This window comes from Pseudogymnoascus verrucosus (genome assembly GCF_001662655.1).
Source record: "Pseudogymnoascus verrucosus strain UAMH 10579 unplaced genomic scaffold scaffold_6, whole genome shotgun sequence".
Lineage (NCBI taxonomy): Eukaryota > Fungi > Ascomycota > Leotiomycetes > Thelebolales > Thelebolaceae > Pseudogymnoascus > Pseudogymnoascus verrucosus.
In genome coordinates, this window is record NW_017263657.1 from 523,027 (window position 1) to 541,688 (window position 18,662).

The following is an 18,662-nucleotide window of genomic DNA, read 5'->3' on the forward strand; positions in this document are numbered from 1 at the left end:
TAGTTCGACCTGTATTTGTACTTTACTTACGAGACGGAAGCCCAGATAATTAAGAGGGAAAAGAAGATGGCCCGCGAAAGCGCCCGCATTTATGAAAGCCTCAGCTACTGCTCTACGGGGTATACAGTCCCTCTTCCAACATCCGCGTGACAAGCAGCATACCCACGCGTCTACATCCCCTTCTTCCCCTTCCCCTTCCCCTTCTTCTCAAGCTTCCTTCTATCCGCCTCCAACTTCACAAAAACCTGCATCACAATCCCCAACTCAAACTCGATCCCCCCGCCCCTAAGAATATCAAACACCATATCCGCCCTAAACCCCGGCCCCGTCATCCCATACCTCGCCAACGTCACGCCATCCCCATCCCATCCAAACAGCGACCCGAGCAGCGTGCACGTCAGCCCCGTCGTCAGCCGCGGAGTGCTCCACACCACGTCGCGATTCACGACCGGCAGCCCCGGCACGATTTCCACCGCCAGCACCCCGTGCGAGTCCGTCATCCGGTGCCAGACTGCGCCGGCGCCGGCGGGTTCCCGCGTGCATACCGAGGCGAAGGTGGTGACGAAGGGGGGCATGCGAGCTGCGGCGAGGGGGAAGGGGTCATGGAAGTCGAAGAGCTGGATGGCGGGGTCGGAGGCGGGGGAGGGCGAGATTTCGATGCGGTAGAGGGGGGTGGGGTCGGAGGTGAGGGAGAGGGTGTAGGTCGTGGGCGACGTGCGGGTGGCGAGGAAGTAGTCGTGTTGCTTGTCGGAGAGGGAGACGGTTTGGATGGGGCCGGCGAGGTTGTGGCGGGTGGTGCGGAGGATGGGTTGGGGGAGGTAGGTGGGGGGGTCTGTTGAGGGGGGGACGGGGGCGGTGGAGGCGGAGGCGGAGGTGGAGGGTGCGAGGGAGCTGGTGGAGGAGGCGGCGGGGGGGGGCACGCCGTAGGGCGAGTAGCCTGGGAGTTCGGACATGGTTGGGGGCTTGGGTGATGGGGATGGGAGGAAGGGGGAAGTTTAAATATTTGAGGTCACGGAGGTTGCGCGTATTTATGTGGTCTTTTGGATCCAAGACTTATGTAGCCTCGTCTATGCCCTACCTGCGACATAGCCTTGTTGTTGGCCCCCCCATGCCCCTCATCGCGGGCAGCCTTGTGCAACACAGACAGTCTAGGGACGCGGGGAGGTGGGGTCGATATCTATTTATATATTGCTTAGGTAAGTAGAAGATGAGGTTATACTTTTAACATCGCGCACGTTTCCTATCAGATAGACACGGCATATTTGAATCAAATCGCTCGTATCACAAACATACTGTATGCCAAGTGTCATATTTGAAGGGTTTCTCAATTGAATTATCAATACCAATACCACTACCTACATCCACCTGCACATCCTCCTCCTACGAACTACCCTGCGCATCCCCCAGTAGCCGCAGGCCATCCAACCACCCAGGCATCATTTCCACCCTCCTAAAACCACCCAGTGATCCTCCCCGCTGCACAGCAGCGAGCCATAAAATAACCTCAAAACATCCCCGCGCATCCACGGAAAACCCGCGGCGCAAGCGCCGCGTCCCAGGGGCTTCCCGGCGACGACCAGCGTCCGATGCTCTTTCTGTTCCGTTTAATCCCGTTTCATTCCGTTCCGTTTCGCTCCATCTCGCACTCCCCAATCATCCCTCTGCACATCGCGCGGAAGAGCCCCGAGAGAACGATGCCATGCAAAGCAGACGTGAGATCTCCGCGCGAGGAAGGGGGGTAGATAGGTACAGTACCACAAAGCCAGGGGGGATAAGGTAGGTCCGATAGTCCAAGCAGCACCAGGCTACCAGCAACCACGCGTCCTTTTTTCCTCCCTCTCTCCCGCACCCATTGCGGCCCGTCTATCTGCACGCAGAATAGAGCGAGCGGCGCTGGATGCGGTGGGAGAGGGAGGAGGTCGCGTGGATACCATCGCAGGAATCGATTCGCGCCGCTACCCGCAACGCGCCACGGGGCTGTATATCCCTTCTGCTGGAGAACTGGGACAGGGACAGGGGCCGTGGGCTTGTGCATCGCGGGGCGGCGCGGTGGTCGATCTCTACCTTTTTGTTTTGTCGGTTATTGGGGATCCCTCCCTTTGCGTGTGTATGTTTGTGCGAAAGACAGGCCGGGTCGTATGAGTCTATGCTCATTCGCGGTCCGGGGAGTCTGGAGCGAGTCGTTATCGCGAACGAGAAGCCAGGTGGGAAGCCAGAAGAAGAAATGAAAGTCTGTTTCCCAGAAACGTGTACTGTTGTTCCGGCCATAGTTGTAGTAAAAAAAATGTTGTTCCTGCGCATTGCTGCGTTGTACCTCCTCTCTTATAATGCATCGCTTTGACATGATATCCAAAAAAAACAAACCCATAAAAAAATAAGCAAATAACAATCGACGAGAATAACAATCCTCCCAGTGTCCTGCCGGTAGATGCATGTGATGAATGGTCCAAGGGAAGTATAGTGGTGAGGCCGAGCTCGCGGTTGTTGTGTTTGAAGGAACTCCTCAGACGGGGAAAGGACGCAGCTGTGGTCGCTGCTCTAACGCCGAAATCCGAGAAATATAAACCCGCTGCGCTAAATATGGCCGAGATTGTTAAAAGAAAAGTGAGAGAAGAAAACAAAGGTTATTAGGTATGTTTGTAAAAGATGGTCTGTCGTTTGCTGAGTGGTGTGCTGTAGTCCGCTTTCGCAACGTAGAAAGAAGTTTAAAAAATGCTGCCCGGTTGTTCGTATATCAATAACAAAAATGCCGCTAAAGCTCGTTCGACTGTCGTGAATCTCGTGGGTGCCCGGTTTGCAACTGTTCTGCTAACTAATAGTAGTAGTGACCCGGCGAAGGGGTAGCATGTGCGTTCGCGTACATCTCGGGCTTTGGTTGTCACATCGACATGGCGTACTCCTGGTATCGATCCCATCCGTTTCCGAAGCTATTGAAGCCAACGCTGACACCACAGGGTTGCGGCGCAAGCATGCTTGGTAACGGCAGATGCGGGATGGGCGAGCTGACGGGCGGTTGAGGAAAGTACATCCCTGACGTCGTCGTGTAGGGCTGGCTGAAGGAAGGCGCGGGCGACGGCAGCTGGAAGTTATCTCCCATGCTCATGCTCGCCCACAGCGTATTGCTGTCGACGGATGAGGTTGTGCTTGGGCTTGATGGGAGCATCCTCCAGACATCCGATGGCGCGGGCACCGGGTTTTGCAGCATCGGCTGCGACTGTGTCCACCAGCCACCTCCAGACACCGAACTTGGAAGGAGCGTCTGAGGCCTGATGACGTCCACGACCCTTGGTGGGGGAGGAAGGAGCGGAAGGAACAAGTTCATGATGTTGTTCTTGACCTCTTCGCTCTTTCCGCACAACAGCTCGCCGGCACCTTCCTCTTCCAGACCTTCCAGCGCAATCACATTCGTCCTATATACGAACTTGTTGATGGCCTGGATGAATTCCTCGTGCAGCTTCTTGACCTGAAGTTCCTTTTCTAACCAGTTGTACGTGCTGGCGGCGATGTCGACGCAGTGGATTTCCTTGTGGTACTCGATCAGGGCCTCTATCGAGTCAGGTGTTAACTTGAATGCGACCTCATTCCGGAGCACCATGTCGACGTGCACGATGTAGGCCTCGATATGGACGAGCTGGAAGTTGAAGAGTGCTTCTATCAACGGGTTAGAGTCCTTGCGCAACTCCGAGTCCGGCGCCTTGGGCAACATGATTGAGGTCAGAGTCCATATCGCATTTGTCGACGACAGTGTTTCCGTTAAACATCTCTGGTGCTGAGGGACGCTGTTGAGCGGGCGCTTGATCCGGTTTATCCTCTTGAGGGTTTGTGTTAACCACGGCTCTACTTTCGATCCTAAAACTACATTGACTGATGAGGCTCGCGGCGCAAAGGCAGCCGCCGAAGCGGGTAGGAGCTGAGGAGGCATCTGAGACAGTGACGATGAGGCTTGGCGGGAATAACGTTTTGAGTTTCTGTTGAGGGGGGAACCAGGATCTTGTCGGTGGGGTGTGGGACGGTATTAAGACAGTGAGGCCAAGATATACGAAGAGGGAGGGCGAGGCAGTGTGGCGGACTCTCCGGATCGTTGGGAATTAGTTGGGCCAAACCGCACAGCGACGTTGGACGATGTTGGACGACGATGGGAGCTGAGGAAAGCGGGCGTTTATGACGAGCACACCAATGAAGACAGGAAAAAGAGGGAGGGAGAAGGCGGAGTATTTCAAAGAGAGGCGAAGGAGGACGGGAAGGTGGCCGAGAGGGGAAGAGAGAGGTGACCAGAAGAAGAGTGAGGTAGAGAGGTAGGAGGGGGAAGAGGAGGAGGAAGAGGAGAGGATGAAGAGGGAGTGAGTGAAAGAAGAGAAGGGCGAAAGAGAGAAAGGGAGAAAGAGTTTGGCTGGCGACTACTGCACGACCGGAAGTAGTGTGCAGTAGGAGGAGGAGGGTCAGCGCTCACATCGGCTCGCACACAGTCATACTTTCACTCCGCTTCTCGGTATGGATTTCTATAGATGGCATACGTTGCATATGGCATACATGAAAAGACAAGGAAGACATGCAAGGTATACATGGCATATACAGGGACCGACTATAGAGCATCAGGTACATGCTATACCAGGAATACTTCAAATACATACAGAACGGATCTGTATCTAGCTGAGAAGGAAGGGAGGGGGGGGGAGAGGCGGCCAAAGGGAGTAAGAGGCGGTTGAATTGGGTTGTTGTGTGGTCAGAAAGAGTGGAAGTGGGAGGGCAGAGACTCGGAAGTGGGAACCTGCCTCCAGTTGACAGGGAAGGGGGGGAAAAGTGAAAAGGGTCCATGGGCCTTGGACCCATGTACAAAGTATGTTCGCAAGCATGTATCGGAAGTACCGAGAAAACACTAAACAGTGGCGATTGTAGTACATTTAGGAACTTTCGGTACTTCCGAGAAATGTTCCAAGCCACACCCAACGCATATCCCACGAACAGAAACGAAGACGACACCCAGCTACGCCTACCACCACACCCACCAAAACCCCAAGAAATACTGAAAAGACCGTCAGTGCATGTCAGTGCATGCCAGTGCATCGGTACAAGTCGATTAGCGGAATCTATAACTAGAAAGGTAGGGCTTCCAGGGCTTCCTGGGACTTCCAAGGCTTCCATGACGACGAGCATGACGGTCAGGGTTGGTACCTACCAACACACCAACTTACCAGCGAGATGGTAAGTACATGTTGTGCGTTGGGTTGGTGGGCTAACATCATCGCCGTCGCCGTCGCCGAGAACGGGCAGTCTGCCTGCGTCTGAAAGCATCTATAGTTTATTACTACACCGCATCATATTATAACTGCCTAACCATCATTGCTGCACTCACTGCGCACTTCACGGCGCCCTCACCGCACTCTTCCAAGGAAACAGCTTCAGACTAGCAAGACGGCGTCTCTTCAATCCACTGAACTACAACCCACAGATCACACCAGAGCCCGTACTCTCGCCCGCTTCCCTTCAACGGCCATCACCGCTCCACTAAACACTCTAAACAACCACCCGGAACCGGCGACTCCATCTCCATCTCTATTCCCATCCCCAACTCCAGGGCTGTGCATGCATGCAGCAACCACCCACACAAGCAGCCCTCCACTCTCACTGCCGCACCCAAAACCCGCACAAAGGCCGCACACGCACGCATGATGCATATTACATGCCACCGACACATGCCACCGACCCAGAGGAAGGCCGCCATCGCAACCCCAAACCGACAAGGCGCGAGAAATGCAGACCATGGCCGCCTCGTCATCGCCGCCACTCACCAGGACGAACGGCGACGCCCGACTCAACCCCGAACAGAGAGAGTTACGAAGAGATGCAGTTAATGCGCCCCACTGCCGTCTCTCGTTGAACTGATCGGCTATCCCAGGCTTAAGAAGGCACCCGTCATTTCCTCACTGCAGCTGAAATCTCCAGTGCAGACCACTCACTCTCTCCAGCTGCCTCCTACCTCCTGACTTCTGACATCCGCGCAAGACAGTCAGCCCCTCCATACCGTATCATCGTGAAAGTAGCCCCCGAGGTACAGTACTGTACTCTACGTACGAACCCCCAGGGTCTGATAGGCGCGCTACAAGCAAATGGCAGATATCTCTCATCCCAACGCCCGCCGACCCTCACTCCTGTCTCTCCTTACCCGTTCCTTCCATCCCGAGAACGACAAGAGTGGCCAGAACGAGCGAAACCCTCGGGATGCATCATCCTATATGAACTACACGAATATCACCTTTCCCATCCTCCACCCAGGTCCCTCTCTACCACAATCCCCCCACCACCCTCTCCACCTTCCATCCACCCCCTGGCGACGAATCACAGCCCTAAAGCCGCAAATCGCAGAATTCCATGGCCCCAACTGGCCCGAGCGCCCAACGAATCAGCGCGCGTAGACGCCTCCCGCTCAACCACACCACTCAGCTGACGCCGGACCTACTCCATCCACCTTTCCCTCCCCAACCCCTCTCGTCCTCTCGTTGCACGATCACCGCCGAACCACCAGCCGGGATACCGCTCTCCACCCCGAGCCGTCTCGAAGGGCTCGAGACGGTCCGCTGATGGGGGCAGGAAAGGCGCGACAGGCGCGGGAAATGGGACATTGGATGGGGATATGCAGGGGCTTCTAGATGTGGACAACGACGATGGCTGGGAGGAAGCTGAGCTGAGCTGAGCTGAGCTTGGAGGATGGGAGATAGGGAATGGAATGGAGGGGGACAGACGCGCACACGACGCGCGGATACGAGGACACCACCACTACCACCATCAAGACGACAAGCAGCATCTGGATCGCACACCCACAGTGCGACCAAGCTCCCTGCGCGTCATGTCGGCGCTCCCATCTCTGGTCGGTCCTGCAGCGACCAGCCAGGAGGTTACCCACCCCTTTCAGGGCATTAGCATCACATCTGGAGATATCGTGCATGCAGAACCTGCAGAGGCACGACTCGATCCCCGCGCCTGCAGGCGAAACGCCAGATGTTATGCGAGTGCTGAGCGCGGAGGGGAGCCGTGGTGCCGGTGGTGCGGGGAGGGGGTTCTATAGCTTGATATGGCCCGTTTGAGGGGGTCGAGATCGAGGAGCGCGGGTATGTGAGGGTTGGTAGATGGGGGGTTGGGATGGGTTTGCCGCCGCGACTGGAGAGGGGAGGGGGTGTTGTAGGAGAGCTGTCGTTGATGGGAAACGGGGAGGGGGGTGAGGAGCTCAGGGGGGCTGGTAGATGGACTGATATTGTGGGATCGGATGGTGGTGGATGGGAAGGAGGGGTTTTCGAAGCGACGATGAGCTTGATGTCTTGGTTCTGATCCAGACGGTAGGTACCCCTGACTGCTGTATCTGTCCCCATTGCTCTGACCGATTCTCCCGATATCTACACCACAGTACATCCCCCCGTACTACCCCGTACCCTCCTATCCCACCCATCCCCCCTAGAACCTCAAAACCCTCACCTCACATCCAATCCACACCTATCGAGCTCATTCCATTAAACTCATCCCATCCAATCCCTCCCAACCCGCCAAAACCAAGACAAGACCCAAACACCAACCCACCAAACTACTCTACCCGTCACCAACGCCCCGTCCCGTACCTCGTTATTGCCACACGTTATAGAACAACTCGACACAACGCACTTAGCTCCAGCATAACTTGGACTTGGCATACAACGCACTCGCCACACACGCCTCACTTTTCTTGCAACAAACCCTGTGGCGCGTGCATATGTAAGTACACCACATAAACGTCGTCGTATACATCGAGGCGCAGCACTTGCACAGCCACTGCACGTGACTTTCCTCCTGCAACTATCACATTCCTGAACTTGCCTGCTACCAAAAGCCTAAACTCAGATCGTATAGTTGCACCGAAGCCCTGGAATTCCTGTTTCCTCGCCTCACCTCGGGCCTAACTGGCCCAACCCTGCAAGACTGCAAGACCCAACCCTGAAACCCAATGGGGCAGATCTGACGCATCACGCGCCCGGCACCACATGATCGCGCGTGCGTGTGAGTTGGACTCGGTCATGCGCTCGCTCCGCTGCTGCTGCTGCTGCCGCGGTTCAGCTGGGGAAGGGGGGTAGGCGCGGCGGTGAGCTGGGGGTTGGAATGTTTGAGGGTCGTATGACGTTGGTGAGGGTACTGTCGGGTGGGCGGTGAGGTAGGGGGTCGGGCCGGGGCGTTGGTGGGGGGGAAGGGGGTAAGGGTCGGTCGGTCGGTCCGAGGGGTTGGGTTGGGGGTGGTGAGGGTGTTGGGTTGAAGGTTGGAGGAAGGTGGGAGTCGTGGGGGTGTGGGTGGGAGGATGGTGTTGGTGGGGGTTGGAGTTGGAGGTAAGGGGGGGGGTTAGGGGTTGAGGGCTAGACTTCAATGATTGAGGACGAGAAGGGATTGAGAAAAAGTAAGATGTTCATCACAGTAAACATTTCGTAGCAACCAGTGTTAAGTAGCTATGCATCTATCTATCTCCTTTTCAAACCCCCTCCTCCTTTTTCACACCTTCACATTCTCCTTCCCCCCCAGCGGCGGCGCCGTCACCACCCCCAAACTCTCCGCCCTCCCACCCCTCAACTCACTCAACACCTTCTCTCCCCCCTCCATCCTCCCAATCCCCATAGCCAACACCGTATTCTCCCTCTGCAACTCCCCGACCTGGCGCCTCAACAACTCCCTCTCCACTCTAAGCACCTGGACCTCCCTCTCCGCCTCCCCTTCCCCCTTCCCCTTCGCGACTTTCGCTTCCTCCCTCGTTCGCCGCCTCTCAACCCTCTCAACCTCCCTCTCTAACCTGCTCTCTTCCCTCGCGAGATCACGCAAGTATCTCTCCTCCGCTTTCCGTAGTTTTTCGCCTTCCCCCTCTTTCCTCCTCACCTTCTCAACTTTCTCCACCAACCTCCTCTTCCTCTCCCTAAACTTCCCCTCCTCTTTCTCAATCGCAGCCGCTGCCCGCCGCCTCGCCCGCAACAGCCCCGCATCCTCCACCACCAACGACGACGACGAGCTCGGTCGCGGCGGCACCGTCCGAATCGCCGGATCGGGTAACACAGCGGACTCTTCGCTGCTCGATGGGCCCAATGGTGCGGGGACTCCATATACAGGCGGCACGGACGCTGCATCCACGAACGCTGCATCCGCGCTCTCGTCTGCGTCGTCGAAACTTCCCCGTTCTCGTGCACTCTCAAAAGACATATAAGACCCCCCTGACGGACTCCCCAAATCCGTCCCTCCCTCCCCCTCCCCCTCCCCCTCCCCCTCCTCCTCTGACGAAGAGCTAGAAGAAGTGCTATACCTCCTCTCCCTTGCCTGCGCATGTGGCAGCACAGCCGCGTAGCCAGCAGAGGGGAGGAAATTCGAAATTGCTGATGCGGCATTGGTGACCATGCTCAGGACGCCCCTATTGTTCTGCTCGGGGGGGGAGAGCGAGGCGGTTGTGATGGGGGGGGTATAGTGTTCGTTTGGTGGGGGGTCGCGCACGCCGTCTAGACCGGCGAGGTGCCCGTTGGTTTGGAACTCGCGGAGGGATATCTCGGTTGATGCGCGATGAGGTGGATGTGGATGTGGATGTGCGCGCGGCGTCGGGGGAGGGCGCGGTCGCGGTTCCTCGCCTGGGACGGCAGGATGTTCGATTTCAGTTTCGCTCTCCTCGGGACTCTCATTAGTAGCAGTATCAACACGCGGGGGGACTTCGTCGCCAGCGACATCGAGGGCGGCAGAGCACGCCCAGTTCAAGAATTTCGCAGCATCAGCGACGATGCTCCCTGGTGTGCCTCGCTCAACCATGAAGCGTGGAACCGAGCCGCCGGGGTCGGAGCGCGTCAGCATTATCCACTCGACGGGGTTGCGTTCCGGGTCGTCGGCTGGGATGTCGTGGTACTCCCCCTTTGCGTCTACGCCGCGCGAGCCGGCGAAGGAGATGGTGTGACCGCGCTGGCGGCGGTCTTCGCTGGGTGTGCGGGTTGGGGTGTGGCCTGGTGCGGGGCAGGGGCCAGGGTGGGAGGAGTTTGCGTTGCGGAGGACGGCGGAGCGGTTGAGGCTTGAGGCTTGGGATTCTGCTCTCTTGCGTGATTTGGCGGGTTGGCTGGCGGCGGTGAGGTCGTTCATTGAGGCGGATTTGGTGGGGGTGGGGAGCACGGGGACTTCCCGGATGAATTCGACGCTTTGGTATTGTCCTCTTATAAAACCATCTCGCACCGGCGTCTGCGGGTGTATACACGGTTTACTCACGATCATGAATTGTCGAGGCCCGCCCTCCTCCCTCCTCTCGGTGGTCATTAACATCGTCACAAAGTCCCGCGGTGTCGTTGGCCCGGGGAATTGCGCGCTGAGATGATATACCTCCATCTTTCCCCCTCCCGCTTCTCGACACTCGACGCAACGTTCCCCGCCAATGCCGCGGATGTTACCAACCCCGGGTCCGCCATGTATCTTCATCGTCTCCGGGAACTCCTGTTGCAATGCGCGTTTCCAGCGCTCGAAGCCCAGTCCACAATGTACGCTGCGGCGCGCGAACCAGGCGCCCTTTCCATCCGTGCCGGCGAGCTTATAGACGGACATCCCCAGGGGATTATCCTTTGCCGCGAGGCGAAGTGGTTTTCCCCATGCTTTCTGGAGTTTTGAGACATCCGGGGGCGGGGAGTCAGGGCGCGCGGAGGAGAGTGTGATTTCGGAAGCGGAGCTGGCGATGGATGTTGTTGTTGAGGAGCGCGGGCGGGTGGGGAGGGAATCGGTAGCGGGGAGGGGAATGGAGTCGATGAGGAGCTGGGAGGTGTCGAAGGTGGTGTTTAGGAAGGTTTCGAGGTCGGTGGGGGATTGGGGGACGGTGATGGCGTCGATGGGGGAGAGGGTTTGGAGGGCGTCTTGTAGAGCTGCCATACCGACGATTGGCACTCTCTGGTGAGTTCCTGGGTGCGCAGTTGGGGATTCAATTTAGATTCCTCCTATGTCTTATGTCGCGGAGACGAATTGTTGGCTGGCCGGCCGTTTGGAAACGCCGTAGCTTCCGTTCGTATATATGACGTCGATATATGCTCCGATTGCCCTTCTTGGTACAGCGCGCGCTCGCGGTTTACTCAGTTCATTCATTCAAACTGCACCAATTCCAGCGCGCGCAACTTTTGTAAACAATCTGGGATATTTAACATTCTAGCTGCCGAGGCGTAGGAGAGAACAGGTATTGTAGGATTCTATATCGTCATCTTGGGGATGTTGATGGAACAATCACAGGTTGAACCCCACGCGAGCAAGGGTACGTATCCAAGGCGGGGTGGTAGTCAATTTGCTGATCGGGGGACCAACCACAATCCGATAAGGAGCCGTAGGACCCTAACTTTCATACTTGTACGCGGAATATCATACTCTTATACGCGGAGTATTTATTTATCTCCTCTGTTTCCTTAATTGTCAGCACAATCGTCCGACGGCCTTAAAAAGTGGCATAATCAAACCGTACTCTACAAACTAATAGAGCTTGCCCTATGCCTAATACGAATTCGGAAATAGTTTGCCTAGTTTTAAGACTTAATATAAGAATATCCTAGTTACAGTACTGTCTCTACTTACACAAACCCCGCTTCACCCCTAAAGGCAGTAAGGGGCTTAGATTACAAAATATGCCTATTAACACGATTGAGGCTATTGTCTAGGTATTAAAAAAATAAATCAAAAACATGCAATAGTCGGTATTCGCTAGTAGTCACCCACCTAACTAATAATCCACCGATCTCAAGCAACCACTTGCTTTTTATTTCAGTCGGTGACATCTGGCCTAGCGGATGAGCGCCTTGCCGCCTTAAGGGGTGAAGCGAGGGTAAGTAGGGTGAGCAGGCTGCGCATCCACGGATCTACGCTAGGACCGCTCTGATAATAGTGTCCTGTGGCTACTACAGGGCTAAATTGTAAGCCTCAAGGTAGCTACATAGTGATTGCTTAGCAATCACTATGTAAGTCACTAGTACAAAATGTTAAAAAGGTCACCACTTTTCTTGTTTGGGAGTTATTGCTTCCCTTCTTTATCGCTTCAACACATCGTTCCATCCCATGCCATTGAACTGGTCTACTTGGGTTTTATTGTGACGCCATCCGTTTAGCCCGATGGCACGTGTCGGTGGTAGGAGCAGAGGATGTGCCAATTGCCGCCAAAAAAGGATCAAAGTATGATAACTTCACCCTGGCGAAATTTATAGGTGACATGCTTACATGAGGACTCTTTAGTGCAGTGAGGAGCTTCCATCCTGCTCGCAATGCGTGAAATGCGGCAAAATCTGTCCAGGTGCAGTGCAAGGCAACATCTTCATAATGTCTAGCTTTAAAGACAACGCACGTCGGAAGAAAAGCCGTGGTGTAAGTGAGACGGTCTCCAAGTCACAAGATAGCGGTACCGGTATTATTGTCCCACTCGCAATTGAGAGCTTGCACCCATCGTTTGGAAAGTTGCAAGCAACCCCATTAAACCAACTACTTTTACCTACACGTAGAGCACCGCGTAGGACGTCACCAAGTCATGCTACACCCTCATCCTATGACAAATATATCCTGCAGCTGCTGTCATCACAACCATGCTATGTTCTGTTGGACAGACAACGCATGTCTGGCCGTTTCATTGAGTGCCTTACCAAAACCCCTGGCGCACCCATGCTGAAGGCGTGGTTGCCTCAGCTGCCCGGCATCCTTAGCAAAAGGAGTGCCCCTACATTGACGTTTGCGCTACGGGCAGTGTCTCTAGCCTTGTTTGGCAGTCTGGCCAACGACAAAGGTGCTCAATTAGAGGGTATCAGATGGTATGAGAGAGGCTTGCAAAGTCAACAGAAAGATTTGATTTTGTTAACCAACGGAGCTCTGGCATCAGGTGTTACTGATGAAGCCATCTGTGGCCCTATCCTTCTGGCATTCTATGAGATGACGAATTGCAATACGAGCACGGATGCTTGGATGAGGCATTTGTGCGCTGCCTCGAAGCTGATGGAAATGAGAGGGCCTGAGGCGTGCTCCTCTGGATTCGCGCATGCATTGTTTCGTGCTTTACGGTTAGCAATGGTACGCTCTATTTATTTTCATCCCCATCTTCAATTTGAAGCCCCGAGCTAATTTGAAGTGATCATGTAGATTTACGTCACGACTGACCAGCGTAAACCGTCCTTCCTGGCAACTGATTTATGGCGCTCAGTGCCATTTTGCGAGACAGAAAAGTCTAGCTTTGACAAGCTCGTGGACATATTGACTGTGATTCCCTTAGCATTGTCAGTTTCCGATGCTGTAGCTGCGCTTGGAGATGACTCAACTCCGCAGGCGAGAGATGAGGCCGCAACTAAGCTCTTGGAAATACGACGAGGGTTGGAAAAGTGGTGGACTGAATACACATGTGAACTGATGCAGGAAGACGGGTTGAACAGTCCATCATATATGCAGGCTGGGGATGCACATCTTACTACCAGCTTGCGCGTGACTGCACTATATGACGACCCTTTTGAGGCAGAATGTAGGGCACTCTACGACACTGGGATTATCCTCGTCTCGCACGCTCAGATATTGATCTCCCCACTACTAGACTCGACTACGCTTCGCGAGGAAATAGTTGCACATGGCTCATCAATTCTCCTTGCCGTTAACTACATTGAACGGCAAGAGGTATGGAAAGACGCAGGCGGTCCATTTCGACTGACATATCCTTTGAAAGTAGTTAGGGACACAAGCCCAAACCTACAGCAAAGCCAAGATGCAGATGCGTTTATGGCTCACTGGCGGAAGCACCGGGGGATAAACACAGATTTGACTGGTTCGAAATCAAGCTCAATTATAAATGTCACTACCACAATAGGTTGAAATAAATACATGTCACCCTCTGTTCCCTTGACAGGTTTCCTTTAGGTGCTCAAGCGAACCACATGGGGGAATATTTACTCCTGCTGCAAATATATGCTCCAACCCACAATCGCGAAGGCCTGATCTTAAGTTCTTAAACTCACGATATACTATTCCAGAAAGCAAGGCCTTGATGCCATTGCTAGCGAACATTTATAATTTCTCCATGCTAGCTATATGAAGTCTTGGGCAATAGTTCAACAGAGATACTACGGAACTAAGTTTATACTCAAACGATGCAAGAACTGTGCTTCATATAGGCCAGCTACAAGAAAAGCTCAATTAGTCCTAATTATTACAGAACGAGAATGGGAGAGAGTACAAATCGACCTCATTGGTATGAGACAGGAGCCTCTAGGCCAATTTAAGTAGATATTACACGTTAAAGATCACCCCTCAAAATATACTCCGTCCTCTTCTTCCTTCTCCCCCTCCCCTTCATTGTCATCATCACCGTCATCGTCGTCGCCGCCCCACTGTCCATCCTCTTCTCCCTTATCATCTCTCGTCAAAGGACCGTGCGTGCCCCAGTCGAGATCGCCGTCGCCCTAGGCCTCGTGCTCTCAGATCGCCTGGAGCTGAGACAGCTCCCTCTTCCTGAAACGGATTTTCACCAGCCGCCGCATGTCCAGCGACATCCGATACGCTGGGAAGGCGAAGGCGATGAAGCGATTACCATTGACTCCGGACATGCCTGACATGTCTTGAGAACCACGTCATGCTGGGAGGCGGATTGCTGTACAGGGTTCCCTATATGGCAAGCCCTACCACATTTTTGTGTGATTAATACCCTTGGTTCCGTGCGGCAATTGAGAAACTCGTACTTCAAATTTACTGTATCTTTATAACCAAGCCAAGCAGACTAAAAAGATACAGCCGAACAACTAAAATCGCTAACATCCACTTACCCATTTCTACTCTTTCCACGGGACGTCCTTATACTCAACATCTCTATTAGGCCATCCGCCCATTTTTGATATAAGAGCCCCGATTGTATCATCTCCTCCTCCCCAGTAATAGCTCGTAAAGTTATGCATCAGATCCGCTCCGTTAAGTAGGGCGCCGCTGGTCCAGAGTTTGCCGTCTCGTACCCATCTCTTCTCAACCCAGTTTGACTTAGGTCCGTTTCGGCGAAGCTCGTTAAGTAGGAATCGAGGGCCTGTTACAGTCTTGCCTTCTAATAAGCCAGCTTGTAGAGGGACCTCAACACCAGCACATATTGTGAGGAAGGCGGAGCTCGTCTCCCAGCTCTTGCGCACGAAGCGTAGTTCCGAATCGTTTGGCGTATAGCCAAAATTATGTGCACCAATGAGCACAATGTCAAGTGGTGGGCAAGTCTCAAAAGTATCCTGAAATGTCAGCGTATATCATGCGAACGCTGTTCAGAAAAAAATGAGTGCAATGCGGCAGTTGCTCTGTGAGACATTTCCACTTACTGTAGGAACTATGCGTAAACCACTAGTGAGCTGACTGTATGTTGTCTCCCCAGTTTCAGAGACCCAATGAATCTTGAAGTCGATTGCTCTTGCCTTGAGACTTGGCGGAACTAGCGCATCTGGGAATGTTGAGATAAAGTCTTTGCCTAGTGAATAAATCATATCGATAGGTGCCACATCAAGCACTTCAGTAATTCTGACAGCGTGCTTAGTATCATCTTCTTGTATGGTAGGACGCTACCCACCCTCCCATCAGAATCACACCCACATGAATTGGGCGATTGGGGTTGGACAGGTCTAGTACCTGTGCCATGATTGCCTGTCGGACAGCTTGGTCGAGGTTGCTGATGAAAGTTGTCGATAGTGGTGATAACAATGATGCAAGCAGAGAAGTGTATACGAATTTAGCTCGGACTTTATACTTATTTGTAGGAATGAGACAAGAATCTGTTGGCCCTAATCTGCATTACCTTCACACTGAGTAATGCGTAAGTAATCATTGCGAGGCCATCCACACAAAACGAACGTCTTACCGTAATGAGCAAGTATTGCGAGGCTTGTTGTATGTAGACAAGGCTATGGTTCTTCTGCCTTAGGGGCTGCTGCTAGTTCCATTAAGGCATCTATACAGCAGACTGCTAGTTGTATAGATTCATAGGTTGAAGTTGGGAAACTTTTCGAAGAACTCAGTACTAGAGATGCTCACTAAACTTGTCCTACTAAAATACTCTGCATGGACGCTTGTAGGGATAATCGAGCCAAGTGCTAGCTCCGAATATTACTATGGCTCTAGATTGATGATAGCATTTTCTTAATTAGTATTATTAGCAACTGCAGCAACTATAAAACCAGTATGGAGTAATTTTAATTATCTAATGCTGCTTATCCTACGCCTCTAAGGTAGGTGAGCCAAACAAATCACACATAAATGGTAGGAAAATCTACTGAATGCAGTGTGATAAGGCCTGTTGACAGCAATATAAAGCTCCCGGTGGCAAGGCACCTCTCTTACCTACTACAGGAAAATAAATCAAGTACAATGCTTCTTGACAGCAATATAAGCACTAACTAGTAGACAGCCAACGTTGTCGCAAAAATATCCAGATCTAGTTAGTATAGTGTAGCCAAATAAAACTTATCGCGGAACAAAACACGTGAACATGTGCCTAGACCGTACATTTTAAAGAGCATAATTGGCTTTAAAAAGTAGACTATGAGCTGGAGAAGGTAGATCCTTAGGCTTGGGTGTTTATGGACATGATTTTGTCACGTGAATTTTTCATTAGACTAGCGCTCAGTTTATTCTCCGAGCCTACACGTGACCCCGTTATGAACGCAGAGTATTGGAGGAAGTACCGGAATACAAGGACCGCACCGGTTGTATGGTGTTTCCAGTGGCTAGGGCTTCTAACTTTGGCGCAACGGGCAAGAAGCTTAACAGTATATACAGTATTTAGAATAAATAGATGGCATAAGGTATAACTTCGAAAACCACCAGTCGCCGCCAAATAGTCCCGAGACGGAAGGCGGCTTAGTGAAGCGCTTAGGCTAATTTGTAAGATATCCTATTTAGGAGATTTTTGAGAGCCAATGAGAATTCCTTTCTAAATCTACCAGTACGAGATTACGGACTTAATGTCGCCCATACATCAATCTTATACTCTGGTGTTGAAAAACTGAGGTTAAAAATGCTGGTATATTTCTAAGCATTACTTACTATATTTTACAAATCAAAGATGCTATGGAGCAAGTTAATACAGGGCTGTCTTCAACATGATATATAGTTTTAAGTGGCAGTTAAAGTGAAATAACCGCCCCGACTAAAATATAAGTTAACTCAAGATTTTTAGGAGCTAATATTTTAGTTGCAGTTACTTGCAATGACTTCTCATGAGGCTCGAAATTCCGAGTCCGGCATTCTTGACCACGCTTCCAAACCAGTTGATTCCCAGAAAGGAATATGTAGCTGTCGTTTGCAAGAAACTTCTATTGTTCAATGGATAGATGAATCAATCCATCTAGGCTCAGTCGACAAACACCTGGCTCCCGCTGGTGTTGATGGATACGAAGTCCGGTTCAGCGGAAGCAGCGACAGGCAGGATCCAAGAAACTTTAGCAAGGCTACAAAATGGATCATTGTGATTGTCCTCTCTCTATCTTCAGCATCAGTGTAAGATCCCATTCGCATGGTTGAATTTCTGCATGCTTACAGCTCTGCGCGACAGGGCTTGCGATTCTGCCTTATACACGACTACCTACGATCAAATTATGGTCGAGTTTCACTGTTCAAAACTTGCGGCTACAGCTGGACTCTCGACATTTATTTTAGGAATGGGGATCTCGCCCTTGTTTCTCTCGCCACTCTCGGAGGTTTCTGCTCCATCTCCATTGCCGTACTTCCTTAACTGACTTGATTTAGTTCTATGGAAGGCGGCCAATATACATTATCTCATTAACATCCAGCTTAATTTGGTTGGTACTTTGTGCAGTCGCAAAGAACATCCAGACTATGGTAATAGCCCGCCTTTTGGGTGGTCTGTCTGGAGCAGCATTTCTTAGTGTTGCAGGAGCAAGTGTAGGGGATCTTTTTGATCATCACGAGCTCCAGTTTCCCATGACCATATACTCCGGAATCCAATTCATGGGCCCCGAGTTAGGTCCGATAGTAGGTGGATTTATCAACTACAATGCAACCTGGTAATAGAGCTCCTTACAGATCTCCCTGATTCTCATTTATTTGAGACTCGTTCAAGGCCTGTTGCTGACTGATAATAGGCATTGGACATACTATTTCATGCTCATATGGACTGGCTTTGCACTCGTTTTGACCTTGGTCTTTGTGCCAGAGACTTATCATCCTGTATTACTTCTCAAGAGAGCCGAAAAGCTCCGAAAGAAGACAGGAGACGACCGATATCATGTTGGGAGTGGTCTGAGACAAACAAAATCAGTGCTAGAAACCATAACGTGGTCATTTCTTCGCCCACTTGAAATGCTACTGTTCGAGCCCATGTGCTTGAGTCTTTGTATGCACTCTTCCCTTCTTCTTGGAATTTTATACCTCTTTTTTGGCGCCTTTCCCTTGGTATTTGCCACCAACCATGGGTTCAACATATGGCAAGTTGGCTTGACATTCCTAGGTTTAGCCATTGGGATTCTATTTGGCATTTCCACGACTCCGTACTGGCAAAAGAATTACCAACAGCTAGTGAAAAATCGACATACTGAGGATAGTGAGGATGGCAAGCCCGAGCCAGAGTACCGCTTGCCTCAAGTTATAGTAGGTGCTGTTTTGGTACCAGCTGGTTTATTCTGGTTTGGCTTTACAACATACACATCAGTCCATTGGATTGTTCCAGT

The 18,662-nt window shown here is 52.3% G+C and overlaps 7 protein-coding genes across 7 annotated transcripts; 2 read left to right on the forward strand and 5 right to left on the reverse strand.

Moving 5' to 3' along the window:
* Positions 1-4: 4 nt before the first annotated feature.
* VE01_02165 (uncharacterized protein) lies at positions 5-1,097 on the reverse strand. Its single transcript, XM_018271676.2, has one exon. It carries the CDS (start codon positions 951-953, stop codon positions 171-173), a length of 783 nt encoding a protein of 260 aa, XP_018133399.1. The 5' UTR covers positions 954-1,097; the 3' UTR covers positions 5-170.
* Positions 1,098-2,878: 1,781 nt separating this feature from the next.
* VE01_02166 (uncharacterized protein) lies at positions 2,879-3,922 on the reverse strand (the record flags this gene model as incomplete). Its single annotated transcript, XM_018271677.1, has 1 exon — positions 2,879-3,922. The coding sequence occupies one exon, from the start codon at positions 3,920-3,922 to the stop codon at positions 2,879-2,881; it is 1,044 nt and encodes a 347-aa protein (XP_018133400.1).
* Positions 3,923-6,453: 2,531 nt separating this feature from the next.
* VE01_10747 (uncharacterized protein) lies at positions 6,454-7,101 on the forward strand. Its single transcript, XM_059464199.1, has one exon. It carries the CDS (start codon positions 6,720-6,722, stop codon positions 7,080-7,082), a length of 363 nt encoding a protein of 120 aa, XP_059320182.1. The 5' UTR covers positions 6,454-6,719; the 3' UTR covers positions 7,083-7,101.
* Positions 7,102-8,502: 1,401 nt separating this feature from the next.
* On the reverse strand, positions 8,503-11,342 carry VE01_02167 (uncharacterized protein; the record flags this gene model as incomplete). Its single annotated transcript, XM_018271678.2, has 1 exon — positions 8,503-11,342. The coding sequence occupies exon 1, from the start codon at positions 10,879-10,881 to the stop codon at positions 8,503-8,505; it is 2,379 nt and encodes a 792-aa protein (XP_018133401.1). The 5' UTR covers positions 10,882-11,342.
* Positions 11,343-12,028: 686 nt separating this feature from the next.
* Positions 12,029-13,845, forward strand: VE01_02168 (uncharacterized protein). The gene is made up of 3 exons (XM_059463416.1): positions 12,029-12,159; positions 12,220-13,041; positions 13,111-13,845. Exons 1-3 carry the CDS (start codon positions 12,100-12,102, stop codon positions 13,825-13,827), a joined length of 1,599 nt encoding a protein of 532 aa, XP_059319970.1. The 5' UTR covers positions 12,029-12,099; the 3' UTR covers positions 13,828-13,845.
* Positions 13,846-14,255: 410 nt separating this feature from the next.
* Positions 14,256-14,567, reverse strand: VE01_02169 (uncharacterized protein; the record flags this gene model as incomplete). Its single annotated transcript, XM_018271680.1, has 2 exons — positions 14,256-14,414; positions 14,481-14,567. 2 exons carry the CDS (start codon positions 14,565-14,567, stop codon positions 14,256-14,258), a joined length of 246 nt encoding a protein of 81 aa, XP_018133397.1.
* A 213-nt stretch (positions 14,568-14,780) lies between these two features.
* On the reverse strand, positions 14,781-15,615 carry VE01_02170 (uncharacterized protein; the record flags this gene model as incomplete). Its single annotated transcript, XM_018271681.1, has 3 exons — positions 14,781-15,215; positions 15,303-15,498; positions 15,548-15,615. The coding sequence occupies 3 exons, from the start codon at positions 15,613-15,615 to the stop codon at positions 14,781-14,783; spliced, it is 699 nt and encodes a 232-aa protein (XP_018133550.1).
* Between the last annotated feature and the right edge of the window lie 3,047 nt (positions 15,616-18,662).